Source organism: Zonotrichia leucophrys, chromosome 15 (assembly GCF_028769735.1).
Source record: "Zonotrichia leucophrys gambelii isolate GWCS_2022_RI chromosome 15, RI_Zleu_2.0, whole genome shotgun sequence".
Taxonomy (NCBI): domain Eukaryota; kingdom Metazoa; phylum Chordata; class Aves; order Passeriformes; family Passerellidae; genus Zonotrichia; species Zonotrichia leucophrys.
Genome location: NC_088185.1, coordinates 2,164,317 through 2,186,111, shown reverse-complemented (window position 1 = coordinate 2,186,111; position 21,795 = coordinate 2,164,317). Strand labels below are relative to the sequence as shown.

General features: G+C 47.4%; 1 protein-coding gene across 3 annotated transcripts; it reads right to left on the bottom strand.

Moving 5' to 3' along the window:
- Positions 1-225: 225 nt before the first annotated feature.
- On the bottom strand, positions 226-20,997 carry RILPL1 (Rab interacting lysosomal protein like 1). Of its 3 annotated transcripts, none has more exons than XM_064727276.1 (8): positions 20,585-20,995; positions 17,207-17,357; positions 12,775-12,893; positions 11,691-11,918; positions 9,188-9,360; positions 8,577-8,669; positions 5,339-5,426; positions 2,901-3,038 (listed from the first exon to the last, which is right to left on the bottom strand). In XM_064727276.1, exons 1-8 carry the CDS (start codon positions 20,879-20,881, stop codon positions 3,033-3,035), a joined length of 1,155 nt encoding a protein of 384 aa, XP_064583346.1. In that variant the 5' UTR covers positions 20,882-20,995; the 3' UTR covers positions 2,901-3,032. The 3 variants fall into 3 exon arrangements, with proteins under 3 accessions (XP_064583344.1, XP_064583346.1, XP_064583347.1); XM_064727277.1 differs by lacking the exon at positions 2,901-3,038 and adding an exon at positions 3,064-3,534 and having other exon boundaries at positions 20,585-20,997; XM_064727274.1 differs by lacking the exon at positions 5,339-5,426 and having other exon boundaries at positions 226-3,038.
- Between the last annotated feature and the right edge of the window lie 798 nt (positions 20,998-21,795).

Here is a 21,795-nt window from a genome sequence, read left to right as displayed (position 1 = left end):
AAAGGCTCTGTCATGTTCTTTGTCATCATAAGCCATTCCTAAATATATAATATATTTTAAATTGTATTTCATCAGTCTTGGAATGGCTCTGTCCCAAACCTTGTCTGGTTTGAGGCTGTATTTCCATGAAGTTGTACACAGACAGATCCACAAGTTGCATCCCCAAGAATAGATGGTGTTACTTTCCACAAAAAAAAAAAAAAAAAGACACAAGTCTTGCAGAAATGCATGTTTTTCAGAAATATTTATTAAACTGTTAAAATGATTTATTGCCCAACCAAAAAAAAAAAAATAAACCAACCCATAAAATGTCAGTGATCCTGCACTCGGCAGGCAGGATTGTTACACCCTAACCTGCCAGCATCCTGGCCCCTTTTCTAAAAGCAGATTTTCCTTGAATATTGACAAACAATACACAACAGATCTTTAGATCTTTACAAACGTTTTCCTCTGCGCCATCCTTCCCGATGGCACTTGGGGTGTGTGAATGCAGCATTGCGAACATGAGAGCGAGTGGTTAATGCCAGCAGGTCAGGAGGAGCTCTGAGGGGTTGAGGTAATGCTGCAGACATGTGGGGAAGGATTCCTGCCTCCTGCAGTCGGTGTTGGCTGCAGGGCTGGCCCGACACAGCCCCGGGCGCCGCTGGACGTGCACCAGGCCTGGAGATTTCCTTTGTGCTGCACTGCCTGGGGTTGGGTCTGTGCAGCTCCGTTATCCCAGCTCTTTGCTCTCAGCTGATTTCCAAAGGGATCTGCTTACTCAGGCCCACGTTCCTGCATTGTCCCTGCTCACTGCATCCCTTCTGAATGAGCCACACGACTGAACGGCGCTCGGGACAGACTCCATGGGGTCACCCACGATTTAACTGCCTGATGTGGCTCTGCTGCACTTTTTGTTTTCTTATATGGAAGTGAAGCCAGATCTTGGTAATTTAAGTATCACTGAATTGAGACACACCCCCATTTAAGAGTTGCTTTTCAGATCAGGGGAGAAGTGCTGCTGTTTTAAGGATGTTACCAAAGCATAACCAGGTGACAACACATCTACCCCATACCCTCATTGGACTCACCATGTCCCATATAAGGCCACGTGTCCCCCCTACCCCGAGCTCCAGTGACACCAGGGGGGCACAGTGAACACTTTCCCTGCCTAGAACACACAGAAGGTCCACATTGGAATGAAGCAGTTACAGCCAGAGCAGGGCAGCACACAGCCCACCACTGCAAAGAGAGGTTTTATTGCCAGGGTTTTACTACAGATTTACTACAGGTTCTACTAAGAACCATTTGCTGCTCACACACATTAAAAATCCACTCTTGGATCACCCTGTAATAAGAACAACTGGCCTGCATGAAGCTCTCTGGAGTCCTTTGAGAGTTCCTCCTCCCCTCAGTACCTGGAGTAGCTGCAGCTTTGCTCCAGCCTGAGCTGTATTTCCTGTCCTTGGTGCCTCTCCTGAGAGGAGGCTCTGCAGAGCAGGAGGAGCAGCCGGGGTGTGGTGCCACAGCAGCTCCCAGCCCCTGGCACTGAGCTGCACAGGCAGAGCTGCCCATGGCCCTGCTGGCACGAGATCCTCCCCAGGAGCACTGGTGTCCAGCACGGACCTTCCCAGCCCAGGGCAAGGCCACAGAGACACCTCAGCCCTGTCCTCACACGGAGCCATGGACACGTGAGCCCTCTCCCAGCTGTCAGGCTCCTCTGGAGGGTGTGGAGCAGAGGTGGGCGCTGCACTGGCACTGGGTGTCCTCAGCACTGACACTGGGAGGTTTTAGTGCTGGAAGGACGACCTGGGTCAGGCCCGGGGTCTCACCAGCTCAGCTGCAAAGCAGATCCAGCCCCAGCTCCTGGGCTTGGCTGCTGGGCTGTGCTGGCAAGTTCAGCCCTGTGACAGGGCTACCCAGACATCTGCCACCACCAGAGGAGCAGCTTCACACACAGAATTCATCTGCTCTGCCCACGTAGTGTTGAGTCAAGAGAAAAGGCTGGGGTCATGTCTAGGTCAGTGAAATAGTTCATGTCAGCCAGCTGAGGATGTGTTTCCCTCTGAAGCTGGGCAGTTTTACCTAGACAGGAAACTGAAGTGTGACTTAATTAAAAACCTGTCTGTGGGAAAGATCTAATTCTTTTACAGCAGCTGCCTGCTACACTGTGAGGAAGTCCCTGGTAAGAAGGGAAAAAAAATTTAAAAGTTAGGATTCCTCCCTGTAAGCAATTTGTTTTCCATTAATACTGCAGAACACAAGGCACGCTCACCTCATACATCGTCTCTTCATGCTTTAGGCACTCTAAGCACAAGGGAAATGTACACTCACTGTCCCTCCCAAGGCTGCTCCAGTTCTCACTGTGTCAGGTGCATTTCCAAGGGCTGACTCTGCAAGATGCCGATGCCAGTGGCACTGGCAGGACACAGCAGAGCCGTGGCTGCCACCAAGGGCGTGCAGCTGTCGTATCCCTCTTGAAAAAATTGTTACAGAAATAAAAAGCAAACAACCAGTAGTGTTAACAAACAGGGTAAAAGAGTCTTTGCCCTGTACTAGATATACACTGCAAACAAACTTCTAATAATGGCACACGTCCTTTTTTGGTTTAAAGAAGCTTGTGTTACTGTAGTTAATGCACGAACAAGATCATGGACTTGTTATTCAGCACAAAACAAGTCATCTAGAAGCTTCCATGTCCCAGGGTGTCAGCAACTGTTACTACAAAGCTTGGGTTCCTGTTTGCAGCAAACAGTCACCAAGTGAACAGTGAGGGATCCCTTTTGGAGTCTGAAATAACCCCGAGGTGTGCAGGGCCAGGAAAAGTGACGAGCTGCCGCGATGCTGTACAGGAGCTTCTTGTCACAAGGCTGTCGAGATCTGCTGCAGCAAACCAAACACCTCAGGGCTTTAGTCACAGGTGTTGCAGGGCTTCTTGTCCTTGTTCCATGTAGGCATCATCTCTGTTTGAATGTGACCATTCTCCAAAAGTTTGCTGGAAGTGGACGTTTTTCTGTGACGCCTGCATACGTTTCTTATCACGAGAGAAGAAACTAAACCTTCCAGGAGGGGAGCAGTGAGGGAGAGAGGGAGAAGAAAGAACAGTGTTTACCATCCTGAAAGCACTTCAAACACCCACCCCAATGCACAGCACAACAAAACACCGAGCAAAAAACTCTGTTTGCATCTGCAGAAAACCAAGGCAGAGCAGCCTGATGGGAGTGCATGTCAGAACGTTGTTAGGGATGGAGTCATTGCAATCTCAAGCAGTTTGGCTACACAAGCTTCAGATAAGCTCTAAATGCTGTTGACTCTACAAGGTGCAGGTTTCATTTAGACGTGGGTTCCCCCTTCCCCAGCCCTCAGGTAACGAAGCCACACGAGCCAGGTTAGTTTCTTGGCATAAGTAAAGTGGTATCTTTGGCATTAAATCTGTATGTTTTACCACAAGGCAGAAATAGAATTTTTTTTTAAGGTCAGGGAAGTTCACAAGATAAGAAAATAAATCTCCATATTTTTTCCCAGTGTAGAGGTTTTGATACATAGACTTGATTCCTGCAAAAAGGAATGAATAAATGCACCTATGTGCACAAGAGTTTGCAGGATGAAGGCTCTAAACAAATGCACGAGTGTGCACGTCATTTCCTGTCACACAGCTTGGGTGCTCTCAGATAATGACGTACATGAACCAACAGCCATTTAATACAGCTAAAAATACAGCTGGAAAAATCCTTAGTATTGTTTTATTTGTATGGGATGAAGTTACTGGATTAGGTAAAGTCAGTGTTTGTTGTGGGTTCAGTACAAGAGGTGTTAGTGCAGTGTTCAGGCCTGCTGAGAAATGCAAAAGTTGTGGTTCCAGCTACCAAAGGACTGAGCTGGCTGTGGATCCCTTTGGTCTCAGTGCTGGGTGGGCTTCAGGAGGTGAGGATTGTTTTTCCTGCCCTGTACCAAGTGTCACACAGCTGTGATCCAGGACAGGAACTGCTGAATGCTGCCCAGTAAGGGACTGTGCCAATAGAACCTCAGCTTTGGCAGGGGCTGGAATATTGGTCAGGGCATAAACCTGAGCCTGAGCCCACACTCACCTCCCTCAGCGTCCTCCCAAATCCCCCTCAGCACCACCATCCCAACCCTCCCAGCTGCAGAGCAGGGAGTTCCCCTTCCATGCCTCTCAATACACAGGAGGCTGGATGATAATCGCTGAGAATATTAAGAATAATTACTTGTTGATTAGAAAGGGAAATCAACCACTACACAAGTTAAATGCACATAAATAACAGTGCCAGCAGAACCTGAACTTTTGCATTTCCTGGCTTCAAATGTGCAGCCTTAATAGTGAAATAAGTATTTTGTACTTAATTAGCCTCATACTTTTCTACCACCTTCATCACAGGAGTTCATAAGTTCACACACATATACTGAATATTTTCAGGGCCAGAGCCAGCTCCAGCTGATAAAAGGAGTGTTTGGTGGCTGAGCCTTCCTACAGAGCCCACTTGGTCCTGCCTGCTCAGGGTTTCTGTCTGGAAGCCCACACAAAGGACTGCTATGTTTATACAATGAGTTTCAAAGCTCAGTCATTTTATCAGGAAATTAAGCAGGAGAAAAATAAGTTCGTAAATCTCTAAAAGTTTCAGCTTTTAAAATTCCTTCTGACACAATGAAAATTGTTATTATGGCTAGAAAATTCTCATGGAGGATGTTTGGAAAAAGCCTGTCTCTGTGGAGAGGAAACTGTGTCGTTGCTGTAAATATAAGGATTGCTAAAGCAGCAGTTCTAATGCAAAGAGACTTTGCATTAACAATTATCAGTATGTCTTCCAGGGAGAGCCAAGAATTGGATGACAGAATTGATTATGAAGAGTTTACACTCTATTCCAAAATACATAATTAGAGACAAAATATACAGGGCATAGATAGAAAGACATGAAAGCAACAGCCTGTAATTAACAGTGGAAATTAATGTGGAAATCAGCCTCTCCATTCTGCAACTCTAACTAATGATTGTAACAAATTATTAGAAACGAGTTTCTCAAAGAGCACTGGTGAGAACTGTGAATAGCCTTGCTTAGGAAGCAGAATTAACAGATGTGGTTAAAACTGCATATTGCACCGATTTTCCAAGGAATAATGATTGGTTTAGTGTGGCAACATTAAGGCAGAAGGTGAGAACATGTGAGTTTGAGGATGAGCATGGAGGACTGGGATGAGTACTGACACTGACTGGTCATTCTGATTGGCACTTTGATCCTCTGGGATGCCCCTGGCAGCCAGGAGAATGCAACCAGCAGTGCTTGTTAACAAGGGGTCATGCAAGAGGAAACCACAGTACCAAACATTTAAAAAAAATTCCTACAAGGGACACAAGTCTTCTTATTGGCTGCAATGTGGGATCGTCTGGAATCAATCCAGCTGCTACCATGGGCATTATGGCTGTAAAGATCCTGGTCAGGAAAGTACAGACACAGAAGAGATAAGACTGGAGCAAGGGAGAGAAAAGGCATTCCATTAAAAAGAACAGAGGCAAACATGATACACGGGGTTAACTTTGAATTACAACACAGGACACGTTACAGGGAGAGGGGGATCTGCATCACCCAAGACAGCTCTCCTCAGTGAAAAACTCTTGTTCAGAAAAAAACAGTTATTGGAGCAGTTTCAATTGCTTTTGGATTTCTGAAAGATACCACTTTCCTGTTGTGAGGCAGCCTGCAACCTGGCTTGGATTTCATCAAGGTATGACCAGCTCCAGCAATGCAGAGCACAGTGCACGTTTTTGTTCCAAGAGACAAACAGGCACAGACACAATGAAATGAAAGATGAGGGTGTTTGTTAAAAAATACAAAACAGAACTCTGCTGTGACTACTGGATATTGGCACAGGGTTAGAGAGAACCAGCACTACAGTTAAAGATTCCACAAGGGTTACAGTTGGTATTTTCAGGTTAAAAACCAGTATTGCAGGTGAACTGTTGAAATAACCTCCTAAGAAACTGCGTGGTTAAGGGGGCTGTGTGTCTGTTCCAAAGGAACCTGGGTTACTGCTCATGCAGGAAGATGCCAACTGCAGGCAGCTGAGTGCTTTAGGGAAACCTTGCAGCTGCTCTGGCAGGAGCACTGGAGCTGGCTCACAGCAAGTCGAGTTCTTTGTGAGGGTTCAGCACTGAGCATTAGACAGTCCATGCAGCACAGAGCTGAGAGCTGGGAGCTCTGTGCCCAGCCAGCCCACCCTGCCAGCACACCTCCAGCCATACCTGCACACCCTCTGTCTGGCTAAGGCTTCTCCTCACAGCTTCTCCCTTGTGCCAAATATTTTTTTGAACTGTGGACTAATGTCAATTAAAGATTAAGTTGAAATCACGAGAGACATTTCACTTGTGACCAAATGCAGCTCTCCCCAGCTCACTGACTGCTGTTCTGAGACTAAAATTGAGAACAAATGGGCAAGCACTGTTGGATCATTAGCAGCAGCCAGGATTTCTATTTTTGTGCAATGTGGCACGTCCTGAGCTGCAGAGCTGACAGACACACCAGCTTTTGTAGGCTGCAAGAATAGGAAGAGAACTCCTGGCTGTTTGAGGCATGACATCAGTGACAAACAAGCACGTAGTCTTAAGGAGAAAACAAAAGGGTGTTTTCTGCTCCAAACAGAGGGAGCATTTTTAATCCCTGGACTTTTCCTCCTCAGTAAAGCCTCCTGGTTACATTATTTCATTAAAACTCGGTCATGTGATGGGGAGAGACAAATGTACGAGTCAGGCATCTGAGATCAGAACTCAGAGTTTACCCCAAACGTGCCAACTCAGAAAAAATGCTGATTCTGTAGCTTCTGTTTTCCTTTCTTTATGGACTTGCAGCACTGAATCACCTGAGCACATCTTGGATGGCACAGGCTACACATCCATCTGGCTCATTCCCTCAGACTGTGTGGTGAAAGGAAAAGGGCACATTGCACAGGCAAGCATAAAACTTCCCTTGAGAGGGCTCCTATTCTCGTACTTCAGCTTTTTGTTCAATCAGGAGAAAAACTCTGAAAGAGAGGGAGAAGCAGCCCCACTTTCCTCTGGGAAGGCACTCTGCATGCAGAGAGCAGCACTGCAAGTTTCCATCACAGCCCTGGTTCATGTGCCAGTGTTCCCCAGGCAGGAGAGCGAGCTCTGGAGACACCTCAGGGCAGGCAGGGACTGCAGCAGGAGGGTCTTGGGACAGGGCAGAAGCTGCATTGGCTTCAGTGACATTTCCTGACTTTTTAAAGCCCAACTACAAGTACAGTGTTGACAACACACAGAGAGAGGAAGAGAGGAGGAAAATAAAACCCCAGCAGAGAAATCCTATCCAGACAGGCTGCAAGAGTGAGACAAACCTGGAAGCTGTTACCATCCTTCAGATTACTCAGGCAGACAGTTTTATATTCCCTTATTTAATATGATGGCTAAGTGGAGAGAGAGCAGAGTGAAACCAGGGGACAGAGCATGACATCTAAAAGAAGGAATTTCAGCTTAGGCAGAGTCAAAACCAATACCTCACCAACATGTGCTCTGCCTTACAACCCCTGTTTACATTTTTATGCTGCCTTTGCTTCATCAAAGGCAGCATTTCAAATCAAACATGGAAGCTGCACAACACAAACTGTGTGAGCTGAAACCAGCCATTCCCCACAACAGAATTAGCTTTAAAAGGTCTAAAAGAAATGCAAAAGAAAAGAGAAACTTTACAGTGAAGATCTTGTGCAACACAGTATCATCATCATCACCATCACAGTCACAGAATGAAACTGAAATTTAAATTCAAAGTGTATTTCCTACTCATGTGAGAGGAAGGTTTCTCTCAGCACAGAAAGCTGCAGCCTACTGCAAATAATCAACAGTGCCCTCCTGACTCCATGGTGTTTTGGGTCAGCCCAGATCTTCCTATGGAATTTACTCTCCCAGGGCTGCTGCTGTTATTGAACAAGGACTGAAGGCTGTGGGCATGGGGACAGGATGGAAGAGCTCTTTATATGGAAACAACTGTTCCAGTTAAAAAAGTAAAGTTTCCAGTATCACAAAAATCCAAAGAGTTGCTGTGAGATTAGAAGACTTAATTTGGAATAAATAAATGTACAGGAAGGAGTTTCAGCAGAGAAAAGGACTGGCCAACACAGTGATTTTATAAAGTGATACTCTTGTAGCAGCACATCTCTGGCAGTAAGCTTTGGTTCCAGCAGCAGCATTAATATTTCAGAAAAAGGTGGGGTTCTCTTAGCCAAGCCAGTGCCCATCCTCTCAGCAGCAAATTTGCTCAGCAAACAGAAGGGTTTTGTGCTGCCCACATGGTGCAAGTCAGGGTCTAAAGGCTTCAGTCAACAGGGAAATGGGCACAGTGAGGCCATGGAAAAATGATAATCCAAGACTGAAATTTGTCCCAGATCTAGGCAAAAGTTTTGGCCAAAACCAACTGTTGTTTCACATCTGCCAAGTGCTCATTCAGGGTGTCTCTCATATACAGTAGGAATGTGGTTATCTGAATTTTTTAAGTCTTTAAAATGGTCCTATGCATAAGAAACATTTGGTATTACACACTATACCCAGTATGTTTAGTAAATATTTTACTTACAGTCGTTTGATTCCAGATTCAGGCTGAGTTGAGGGTTTGGGCTGAATTATGGGTGTAGGCTGTGGGGTTCTAGTTTCTTCTTCCATTTCCTCACTTGAAAGAAAGAAAAGATAATTAATGTTCTCCTCCCAGGCCATGGAAGCACTTTGAGATCTACAATTCAATCTGAGCACTGTTGATGAAAGAATGCAAAAAGATCTGTTCAAAACCCATTCAAATCAATTTAAGATTTTTTTAATCAACCAAGGATCAGCACCAAGAATTGGGTCTCCATTCAATATTTTCTACCCATTGTGACAAGGAGAGGGAGAAGAGGAATGGATTGAATAAAAGGTCTAGAATTTTCATTTTAGACCCACTCCTATCCTCATTTTTGAAGTTCAGTTCTATTAAATGTTTGTAATCTTTCTAGGATCCAGGGCAGACCTGGGAGTCGGGGAAGGACGAGTTTGAGGTACCAGGTTCAAACTGGGGCTGCATTCCTGCAGTCTCTGCACAAGCCTTTGCAGAAACACCAACTTGGACAGACCTTCAGGGCACATTTATTGTTTCTACACCTGCCCTGTGGCTCCCTGAGTGTATCCTCCCACAGCAGAGGAGATGTAACTCACCTTTTGTAGTATAAAAGCTCCTCTTGAAGCAAAAACACTCTGGATTTCAGTTCATTCCTCTCGTGAAGGACATCCCGGAGCTCCTGCAGGGTGAATCTTGGGCGATTGGGATCTTTCAGGTCCATTGCCATCTTCTCTGAGTCAGAGAGACAATCATCATTGTTTGGTTCTGCCTAGGGAGTGAAATGTGGGCTTTAAATTCACTGTCCAATTCAAATGGCCAACTTTTGATAAGTCAGTTTTAGGAATTCATACTTTTAACAAGTGGAGTAAATCAAACATCAGTTATTTATCTAAACACTGAAAAAATAGCATGGCAAAGGTCATACAGTTCCTTCCAGCTCCTCCCACAAAGAGGTGTCTTCTTCTAATGTAAACATACCATGATGAAAAATCACAAGGTTCTGGGAAGGGAACTTGGAACTGAGATTCTGAAAAGCAGCTCCAAGCCTTAAGAGGTCTGCAGGATTAATAACAATACAAACAAATGCAGGACACCCTGTTCCAAGAAAATATTGAAATGTAGCAAAGTCCATTTGAAATGTGATGCTTTTTGCAAGGACTAATAGAGGCCAGCACATGAAATCAGAGCTGCAGCAGCCAGGTCAGCCACTCACCCCTGTGGGAGGATGCAGAGATCAGAGAGTCAGAGCTCCTGTATGGCAGTGACAGCTTGCTGGGATGGATACAAGCTGGAAATTTGAGGAGTTGAGTAGTGAAATTCCTACAAAGTGCATTTCTTGTAATCCTGACTCTACCTCCTTCTAAGCTCCTGTTTGTGAAATGGTTTTGCAATACACTGATCCATGGTTTCAGGCTGAACATGGCTGAGGTGAATTTCAGGTGAATTTCAGGTGAATTCAGTGCCTGTCCTGCAGGGATGAGGCAGCAGAGCAATGCTCACTCGGGCACTGTTTGATCACCCTTTCATCCAAGCACATTCCTTTGCACAGACTACATGGAATAAAGACTGATGCAACAAGAGGTTCAAAGGAAATTACCCACACACTTTTCCTCCCCTTCACCCCCTAGGTGTGGGTCTGAGCTGGTCCTTTTGGTTGTGAATTTGTCCCACATCTCTGCCCAAATAAGCTATTTTTGCTAGATTTGGCTCAAATCAGCACAGACTGAGCACCCTGTACCCAATGCAAATGTCCTTGAGTGGGGCCAACAAGCCATGGCCATTCTGGAGCATGCAGCTATTCCAGTTTTCTGCTTGCCACTGCAGCTCCTGTGTGAGCTCTGTCCTGGCAGAGGGAGCAGGGACGCCTCTGATGAGAGGAGGCACCATTGCCATGGCAGTGATGAGCTGGAGAGAGGTGAAGAATGCATCCTTTCTCTGCAGACACTGGGGACACTTTTATCCTGCTGGCTCCAGGCCTGGGCTCCCCAGCCCTGTTTACAGAGCTGGGTGTCCTGGCTGAATTAACAGCAATGAAATAATCCTTTTCATCATGAATGCAGTGCTTGCCCAGCTCAGCAGTGACATGTTAGCACAGCACTGGCTGCCACATTCCCAGGGGACCAGGGTACCCCATCAGCACTTGGCTCTGCTTTGTGATGTGTATTCCTGAAATGGGTGTTTCACTGGGTGTTTCACTGGATGTTTCACTCTCTGCTGCAGCCTGGCAGGCATTTACCATGGACTCTCACCAATGCATCAAGCTGAACAGCTCTGTGTGATAGAGCTCCTCTAATTCTTCAATATCATTACACCCCTTATTGCATTTCCTACTCTGCTAAGAGCATCATTAGGAGAGGGCAATGCAGTACATTTGCTTCAGGAATAAAGCAGTAATGTCATAGGCACAAAGGGAAATATTGGGAACCATAAAGAGGACTCAGGGATCAACAGATCAGTGCATCTTTTTCTCAGGAAGCTCCCCTCAAATTTGCATTCCTGCTGCTCTGATCTCAGCCCAGCTCCATTTGCAGACTGTCACTTTGCCTGTTCTGCAAGAACCTGGCTCTGCCAGCAGGAACGTTTGCTTTTCATGAACATCTGTGCTCACAACACTTCACTGCACAAATTCTAATGGGAAGCAAAAGCAGAAATAAGGCCAAAGTTGGTTCCTCTAAAAAGTGCCTTGAAATATTTATGTATTGATTTGGTAGCACTTAACCAGCTTAGTCCTGGCTGATCTGGAGTGCCATGAGAACAGCAGGGACCAGGTGTGCAGAGCTCTGCCCTGACTCTGGGACCACTTCTGGCACTTTCTGTTCCACTCTGGTTCAGCTGCCACCACCATCCCTGTGCACCCTGTGACCCATCTGGCCTTGAATATTTGCAGATCTGGCAAAGCTGAAGCTACTCCTGGCTGTTTGTCTTTGGAAAACCCAGACCCTGCAAGGAATTGGTTTGTTTTCCTTTGGGGGAAGGGGTAGGTGTGTACAAAGAAAATGAAGCAAACACGCTACCACAACCAAAACTCAAAGAGGTGCTTGGTATGAAGTCCAAAGGTTTTTAAAATGCTGTTTAAAAAGTGATCCAAAGTGCTCTTACCTTTGCTTCCTCCCCATTTTGGCTGGCCTGGCTGTCCTCACCCTGCAGCTTTTCTCTGAGCTTGCCCAGCTCAGCTCTGAGGTTGCCCATCTCCTGCTCCTTGGTTTGCAGATACGCTTCCAGCTCCACCTTCTGCTCGATCAGCGCCTTCCCCTGCGCCTCAACCACCGTGATCCTGTGCCTCAGGTCGTGGTTGATCTTCATCAGCCTGTTCTGCTGCTGCTGCAGCTGCAAAACATCCAAGCAGGAGCTCAGAGGCCATTCAGCCATGAGCCACGATGGCCCAGTCCCAAATATCCTGAAGCAGTGGGTTCCTGTTGCATTTTATCTGAAAAATTCCCCCCCTCTCCTCACCCCCAGATTAGTTTTTCTAATATCTAATTGTCTACTACAGCTTCAATCACCCAAATTTAATTGATTTCTAGAGTGAATTCCCCTAGCACAGGGAGTTTTTCAGATAAAAGCAAACCCATCACTTCTGATATTAAATATGGTGGCTTATGGGATTCTGAATCAAATCTTAACCCAGGGGAGAAGAAAGACAAGGCAGAGGAATCCTTAGTGTTCAGTTTCTGGGTGCTTTGCTTTGAGCTCCAGGCTCTGTCCTGAGGCAGATGTGACCTGCTGGCTGTGTGGGGACAGCCCCAGCTGCAAAGGCTGCAGGCCCTGCCAGAGGCACTGGGCAGAGCAGAGATCACCCAGGCCTGGCCTCACTGGCACCAGGAAAGGCCCACGGCCTGAGGACATGAGGCAGTGTGAGGAATGGGAAGCAAAATGTGGGTAAGGAGGTCATTGCACAGAAAGTGCCAAATCTCATGTCATGCCTGGAGTCACAGAGGAGCCTGTGACTCATCTGAACAGGTCACTGCAGGCCCTGCTGGTGCAGAGAGATCCACACTGCATCCCTGGTGTGGGGCTGCACTGAGTGACCATTCTGGACACTCCACAGCTCTGCTGGACACTTCAGCTGCAGGACCATTAGTCCAGCACTGTTTATACTTTCTATGTTAACTTCAAACTCAAAACCAGGCTGTGGAAGTGTGGGTGAGAAAGAACAGAAATAGGAAGACCAAGAGCCACTTACAGCCTCTACATCCTCATTTTTGAGTCCAAGTTCCCGGTCCTTTGCCCTGATTTCATCCCTCTGTTTATCAACCACTTCCTTCAGCTTCTTCATGACTTGCCGCTCTCTCTCTGACATCCCTGGTTAAAAAAAGAACACAGAACACAAAGTGAGGGCAGGCAGGAGCTGCTGAGCCTGAGAACAATAACAATGAGGAATATTTCAGCAGACTCTGGAAGTTGCCTGCTGGTCGAATTACAGAGATGCTTTAGAGGTTACCTCAAGGGTAACAGAGAACACAGATGACAGAATCCACTCCATAAAGCCCCTGCACAGAGACTCCTTAAAAAGGAACTGACATTCCTCAGAAACATTTCTAACAGTGAGTGACACTGCTGCATCTCCCTGCCTTAGCAGTTTTACATCAATGTTCACACCATGCCCCAGGGAGCTCGGTTATCTCTGTGATTATCTCTGGCATCAGCTGGCCAAGGCCTTGAGAAAATGGTAAAAAAAATGGTCTTGATCTTCGGTAAGATGTAAACAACACATCACTGTTGTGGATTATATCTGGATCCAAACCAGCTGAGGAGATTGATTTTTAGTTGAAATCCAGTTTTGTGTTTAGGGAAAACAAGATGAAACAGGACTTTCAGAGGATTCCCCCACCCTGAATGCAGAACCAAAATTTAGTCTGAATTATGGTCACATATTTTTCCTCATTTTTTGCCACCCTTTTCCCATCCTATTGTGTGGTAATTCATATTTAGAGTGATTGTACTTGAGAGAAGAATACTTGATAGCATTACACTGGTGAAAGGAGTTTGGAACATTGCCAAGAATCCAACACTGATCCTGTCTGAAAATAAAGAAAGGGTTAGATTAACCTTAAATCTAATCAATGAATTATTAGGAAATGTTATAAACCACAGGAGCCATTCTTCTCTTTGCCATTACAGAGATCCATAACTTGGATCTGGCACTGCAGTGATGGACTCCTGAGGGCAGACACAGAGCAGAGATTTTACCTTGGTGAGTTGATGAATCTCCTGCCCTGAGATTGGCACAGATGTGGGGTTTGATGGTCCTGAACTATCACATGAAATCACATTGCACAACATCCTTGAAGATGCAAACCCTGCAACCAGGGCAGTGTGAGGCTGCCCTGGCCAGAGCCCAGCCCAAGCAGGAGCTCAAATCCTGCTGCTAACTGCACTCACTTTGGCAAAATCCTTTGTTATGTGAGTCTTCAGCTTCTTCCATTTGTGAACTGCAAGTGGTGCTGATGCACTCCCCACTCTGGGCTGGCTGCAAAGCTGCTTCCTTTTCAAAATATTAAAGCAGCTCCCACATCAGAAATATTCTCTGTATGCATCAAATGCATCCAGCCAGGAAAGGCTCTACTTTCTAACATCAGCTCAGACTTCCTGGTTTTGTTCTTCCCCCATCAGAGAAATCCAGAGTTGTTCCCACAAGAGAAATTAGCTGCATGTCTGTAGGACTCCAGCTCACAGGTCAGCTACAGAATGAACGGATGGAGAGCAGAGCAGAGCAGGACAAAGCTCAGAGAAGGAAAGGGAGAACTGGTGGATGTGCCTGCACAGCTCTGGGCTCCCATGCAGGCGGGGAGGGACCAGAGCAAACAGGGAGCAGCAGCTCCAGCCCTCAGTGCTGAAGGAGCAGAGCTGTGGTTCTGCAGGGAACAGGGAACTGCTCTGCTGGGAAAGCACTGCTGCTCATGGCTGGGCAGGAATTTGGTTCCCAGGACATGTTCCTGGCAAACCCCAGCAAAGAACTGTCAGTGACATGGTGTTCACATTCTAGTGTTACACTCTCACCCCTTTTCATTCTGTGGTGCATTTGCCTGCTCTATTTCTGGACCCTGGTTTTTATCAGCTCTGTGCTGCTCTGGGTTCTAGTTTTTCACAGGATAATTTTGATTCTTTGCTGTGGTACCAGCTCATATCCACCAGGGAGAAGAAGTGTCACAAACACAAACTGCAGCTTAACTGTTCTAAAAGATCCACATTCCTCTCTCACAGCACAGGTCTGGCACTTCCCTGCACCCAAACCTCACTGCAGCCAATCTCAGGGCTGGGGCCTGAAACATCAGCTGGATTTAAAACCAAAATAATCCAAAACTTTGCCTTGAAGTAGAGGGACTGCAGTGAAACTTCAGACTGGTGGTTTCACTCAGAAGGAGGTAGTGAATGCAGCTGTATCCATTAGCACTTGTGAGATGCTTTGAGATCTCTAGATAGCAGGTGCTATTTAAAGAAAAAATACAATTCAGTGCTGACTACTTTTCCTCCCACTGTGCTAATTTTTTTTTGCTAACATTTGGTGAGCCTAAAAGGCTTCAATTGTGTGCACAGATCACTACAATTTTTATTTCAGGAAGTGGGGGGGGGAAGGAAAGGTGGGGAATTTTATGAAACAGTCACATCTCCTTCCATTTCCTCAGGCACTGGGAAAGAGGAGAGGGAAATCACTAAGTGCCCTAAATGTAAAATAATTATCTCTAAATGGTTCAAACTCTAATAAATGCAAGATCTTAAATGGCACACCCAGCCAGCTTCCCCAGGCACATCCTATGAGCAGTTTCCTGTGGTTTGCTGTGATCCTGGTGTTGTTCCAGCAAGAGAATCGAAAGCAGCTGGAGGGGAGGACACCAAGAAAAGAAAGAAAAAAAAAAAGAAAGGAGAATATTCTTTGTGTTTAGTGACCTGTTCAGTGCCGTGTCCATACAGCTTGGCAGAGTTGTGCCAGGCAGAGCCCGTGGCACTGCACCATGACCTAAACACTCAGCACAAGCTGAATGTCCCTTGTGAGGGGGGCTGTGGGCCCTGCAGCACAGGAGGGTCACACAGGCGCTGTGTGTCCCTGAGCACAGCCAGGCTGAGGCTGCAGCTCCCCTGCAGTGGCACAGAGCCTGCCTGTCCTGTTTGACACACTCGGGTCACGTTTGCATCTGGCTTTTTCCTGGGATATTCCAATCACTCAGCACCATCAAGCAGGGCTCTGTTTGGGCTTGGGAGGAGTCACTTTAATGGGGGTTGGAGGCTCATCTCAACCCCTCCCTTGTGCTCTGTGTTCTGCTGTCACAGGTCCTTCACAGGATCCTGCTCTGCTCAGAGCACTCCTGTTTGCACACAACTGCCTCTGCCATCACACTCAACAAGGCTCTGAGAATTAACCGGCAGGATTGACTCCCAAGGCCCTGCACACCCAGATCAGGGCCTCTGCTGCCTGTGTGAAACCACCCCTGTCACAGCCTGCTGAGTGAGCAGCGAGCTCAGGGGAGAAGGGATCACAGTGCTAAACCAAGCTCAGACAGCAGCACTGCAGCCTGCTCAAAATCAGTGCAGCCAACACAGGACTGAGCCTGAAATGCTGCCTCTACATCAGACCAAAGGACAGACACTGAAAAACAGCAGCAGAACTGCTTTCTGACACTATCCAAACAAGTAATTTGAGACAAATCTATCCCTGCTCATTAATGACAATATGTCCTAAAAGAAAACCAGTCAGGTTTGATATAATAGATCCAAATAATTAAATGGGGTTGATAGAAATTAAAAGATTTCACTTAAACCGAATACTTTGGCTAAAGAATATCAGTGATCTCAGCCTAAGCTCTGGAATGGGCTTATGGGTTTTGTTTGTGTTGTCACACATGGGTAGACACAGTAAAAATAACAAGGAAAGCACGTCTGGCATCTGCTTGTCTGGATGTGAGGAGTGTGGCTATATTTAAATGCAAGCACATGAGCTGCAGTGAGCTAGATAGCCACTGGAAGGGAAAAAAAGAAGGAGAAAAAAAAGAAAACAAAGGGGAAGCTGGTTCTTTGTAACACAATGTCAGTCTTCATGACCCATGAGTCATTGCTGCCATGCTGAATTTTGCATGGAGTTTGTCAGCCTGATGTTGAGCTACTTCTTTGCCACTAATTGGCTCCTAATTTGAAAGCATTGCATTTGTTTTAAAAAATATCTCGAGAGGTGTAACAATTTTTACTTTTTGAAGGTTTAATTATGCATTTCCCCAGTGCAAGTGAGCAGCACTGAGCCCCAAGGAGAGAGGGAGTGCAGCTTCCACAGTGCTGGGCAGAGTTTCATCCACCTCCAGCAAAATGAGAATCCAAACAGAGATAGACCAAAGGGTGTATCTAGACTTTACTTCCAGAGATGCTTCTCAGCCAAACAAAAAGTTGGTTATGTTTCCCTCATTCTCCCACTTCTTATCATGTCTACAGTGTCATATGTATTCAGAGATTTTCTATTTAGGTAAAATATATATATATATGTATATATATAAACAAACAAGCCTTCAAAACCCAGATCTGAATTAATCTGCAGGGAAAAACCACACCAGAATATCCAGTCAAAGTATTTTGATTAAGTATTTCTTTTTGTAACAAAGCAAGGACTGAATTTGAGGTAGCAAACTTGCCTTCATGCTTCTGAAATTCCTCTTCTGTGAAATTAATGTCTTTGTGAGATAAGTTTGTCATCAGTTGTTTATTCTCCTCCTGGAGCTGTGCAATTTGGGTGAGAAGATCCTGTGCTTCCCCTCTCCAGACATCCTCCACCAGTTCTAATTCCTATAGGGCAGACCAGGACAACACATTGATATTTCAAAACATGTAAAGAGTCTTTGACTGGGCAATTTACAGATCAAACTACAGATCCTACTGATTCTTATGGAAAGCAATTAAATATGACTACTTTGAGTTTCTTAGAAGACATCTGCTGTTTTAATGCCACCACCAGGAAACCACCACAGCCCCCTTTGCTGCATCCGAATGGAAATACCTGAGGGGATCATTCCTGATGCAAAGCAAGTCACCCAAAGGATGGCTCCTCATACCCTGCTGTGCTGTGAGGACCAGATTAAGGGTCCAATAACCAAACACCAGCACCAATTCCCTGCAGCACCCCAGGCAGCAGCTGCAAAGCTGTCAGAGAGCCCCCAAACCATCCCACAGCAGGGCCAGGAGCTCAGGGATGGACAAACTCCCGACACAACAGCCTGGTCTGAATTCCTGCCGTGAAACACAAGTGCAAATTGATGAGTGTGTGATCCAGTGCAGCTCCTGGTGCACACAGTGAGCACAAACCCAACCCATGCTGCCTCCCATGTAAATTGTCCTGCTGGAATGTCCTGTGTTAGTGCAGCCAGGCCAGCCAGAACAGCTCCCATTTGTTGGGACACTCTGTGTCAAGAGCAGCTGTCACCAATCCTCGTGAAGGTCAAGTCAGGACAAAAAAGAGAAAGTCCTTAAGGAAAACAGTTGTATTTAGAACCTTGCCTGTTCCAAAAGCTTCTCTGGATATCTCACTTCTGCAGAGGGGGGCATTCCCTGCTCCATTTTCACTTATGCTCTTCAGACAAAAAGCTGCATGCAAATCCCTGGAGCCAGGCTGAGTCACTGCTGACTTTCACATCCATCCACATGCCCCTTTCCTACCTAACAACAAAACACATTCACACAACAACCCAGCCAAGCACAGCTCCAGGCTAAAATAAGCTCTGCTGAGAGATTAAAGGACAGCTCTCTGCTTTGAATGCATGCTCTGATAATGGGAAGTCATGTTCCTGGTGACTTTCTGGCCAAATACCATTTTATTCCAGCCTTTATTACCCTATTGCGGCTAAAAGTGTTGCAGAAAACATTAGGTGGCAAAGATAATAAATAATAAATAGCAAAGGTGTGGTAAGCTACACAGAGTTGAGTATTAAAAAGGAAAGAAAATGTAATTAATCACCTATTTTACCTGAAACTCTTTATCTTACTAAATCTGTAATGAAATTGCTATTTCCAAAAACCTGGATTATTTACAGTGATGCTGCCTGTTACAACTCTGTAGCTAAAATAATGCAGTGACCTATTTTAGCAATAAACCAGCACATTCATCACTTCCAAGCATATTGATAAAACCAAAATAGAATGCACACAAACCCCAAACAAGCTAAACTTATATCATTTATACATGGCTGCACTGTAAACACACAGCTATGCCAGGTTTGCCGAGGCAAACTTTGTCATTTATTACTATTGAAGAGCCAATGAATTGGAGCAGAAATTAACTTTTGAGTCCTCATTAGTGGAAGTACCAGACAGGGAAGCACATCCACGGCCAGGCAGTGCCAGCCAGCTCAGGAAGCCCCAGGCAGTGGGTGCTGAGCCAGGTTCACAAGCAAAACAGATTCACACATAAATCTTAAATCTGAAATCTCAAACTGATGCTTGCAAGGACCATTAAAAGCTTTTCTGGGTGTTTCTCGGAGGGTTTGACATCAAAAACTGTTTCTCAGTATGTGATTTTTTCTGCTTATCAGCACCTGTCCTGTGAAAGTCTTCAACCCTCACATTGGACCAGAGCAGATGAGAGACCACAGTTCTGTAGGGACCTGGTGCACTGGAAACCAGCTTGATTTAAAAAAATAAAAGGTATGTATCATGCAGTTTATTTTCCTGTTAAAATCTGTTTAGACTGAAGTAAATTGTTTAAACACTCCCTGAGCCACTTCATGACCCTCAGAGAAGCTGACAGAGCTGAGGTGGTTGACTGGCAGGGAGATCAGCTGACACGTTTAGGAAACTTTTTAACACTTACAAGAACTTCAGAAACATCTCCACAGAACAAGTTGTACAATGACACTGGCTCCGTTCAGTGTCTGCTTCACCCTCAGCCTTTGGTAAATATCCAACATATTTGTATCTGTTCTCTAGACCTTCTTTTATCATTCTCTTGAGACTTATCAAGGCTTTGTACATCAAAGGTCTTTTACCTTCCTTTTCAGAGACATTGCCCAAAATGTTGCAGAGTTTATCCTGGATTTCCCAGGTGAAAGTCCTTTAGCTGACTCTTTTTGAAATATAAAACTGGGATTTATCCAGTTAAGCCAAATCTTGAAGTTTGGGGTCTCTCTTCGAGAAATCCCCCATCTCCTGTTTATCCTGATTCTGTGTGTGGAATCAGGAATGGCATGAGGCAGCAGTGGTGATTTAGCATAGTCATTTACCAGAAGAACCATTTCTTATATCAGTTATCTGGATGGTTTAAAGAGCAGATCTGCCACTTTTACTGCAGTTAGTGGAGATTGCTGTCCTGCCATGAGAGGCTGACAGGGTATGGGAAATGCTCTCTGCCTCAGGAGAGAGAGGCAGAGACTCCTTTAATAGGAATGGGGTCAGGGAACACTGTGACCACCCCAAAACAAGCCAAGGGACATCTTGCCATCAGAGGATGGAGCAGCAATCTGGCAGAGTGCTCTTCCTTACTCTTCAGCTCTAACTCTGCTCTGAAATCACTCGGTTCTCCATCTCTCTCCTATGACTTGTCTAACCCGAAGTCTGTTCCAGGAGAACTAGACTGCTAAATCATTCCCAGCCCCGGAGAGGAAAGTGTATTTATTCTTGTCAGTGACCTTTCCTGGCCTAGCAGGAAGCAGCGCTGTCCCTCCCCAGGAGAGGGGATGGAGCGGGAGTCCGAATGGGCCAGACACGGGGGAAGGAAACGCAGTGACCGGGGAAGGGGTGGAGAAAGGGAAGGAGGGAGGAAACTTCCAGCAGGGAAGGAAACAAAAAACAACAACACGCCCAAAGCCTCGGCGACGCTCCGGCAGCATCCGCGCAGAGCCGTGAGCCGCCCGGGCTGCACCGCACGCGTGCCCCGCCCGCTCCCGCACCCCGGCCCCGCTCTTTGTGCTCCCGGCGGCGGCGGGGGGAGAACGGCGCCGGGGGGGCCGAGCCCGAGTCCCCCGAGCGGCTGCGGCAGGCGGGGGCAGCCGTGCCCCGCCGCGCCCCCCGCTCCCCGCCCGCACCTTCTGGTGCTTCCTCTCCTTCTCGATGCGGTCCATCCTCTCCAGGCGCAGGCGGTCGAGCTCCAGGCGCAGCTCCTCCATCTCGGGGTTGATGTGGTTGCGGCTCACCAGCACCTCCAGGATCTCCAGCACCCGCACCACCTTGGGCATGAGGCGGGCGATGGCCTCGCAGCCGTGCTGGTCGATCACCCGCTCAAACTCCTGCCCCACGGCCGAGGCGATGTCGTACACGTCCATGACCGTCAGCTCCGCCGCGTTCTTCTCCAGGGCGGGCGGCACGCCGCCGCCGCCGTCCATGGCTCGCCCGGCGCCGCGGCGCCCGCATAGGCGGCGGCGGGGCGCGCTCCGGGCGGGGCGGTCCCCGTGCAGCCGCCGCCGCTGCCCCGCGCCCGGGCCGCGGCCCCCGGCAACTCCCGCGAACTCCGGGCGGCTCGGCCGGGGGTGTTTAAACTTGGCCGGGCGGTGCTGGGGGAGCGGCGGCGGGAGGCGGGCGCGGCGTCCCCGCCACCACCGCCCCGCCGCCCGCGGCCAATGCCCGGCGCAGGGCGGGCCGGGGGCGGCCCCGCGCATGCCCGCGGTCATCGCGCATCCCGGCACCGGCACCGGCCCCCGCGCATCCCGGCACCGGGACCGGGACCGGGACCGGGACCGGCCCCGCCAGCCCGAGGCGCGGGGGATGGCGCTGCCCCGCGGGGCTTCGCTTGCGGTGGGGACAGGAGCATCGGCAAGCGAGGGTGCGCTTCTTTCGGTGCTTGTCCCGCAGCAGCGGGAGGGCTCTCGGTACCGATCCCTCCTGCGGCCCCGTCCGGGAGGAGAGCCGCGAGTTTGGGGGGCAGAGCTCGGAGCCGCCCATGCTCGGGGTTCGGGTCCCGCACGGACGGTGGAGCGGTTCGCAGGTGTGACTGTGAATGTTTGCATGTTCTTATTTCCATAGGGTTTACGAAGAGATGCTCCAGATGAGTCTCTACAGATAAGCTAAATGTGCCTGGAAAGAATTTTAGGTCCCAGTTCTGCCATTTGTGTGTGCAGAGTAGGAAGAATACATTTTATTTTGGACAAGATATAATAAGTAATACCAAACACTGGAACTAGTCAGGAGAAATAGCAGTGGGGCTGCAAAAGCCAAGCCTGGAATGACTTGCCACGTGCTGCATGTTGTGAATACAGCATTAATTATCTACCTTTGGCAGATGTAAAACGCCCGTGTAGGT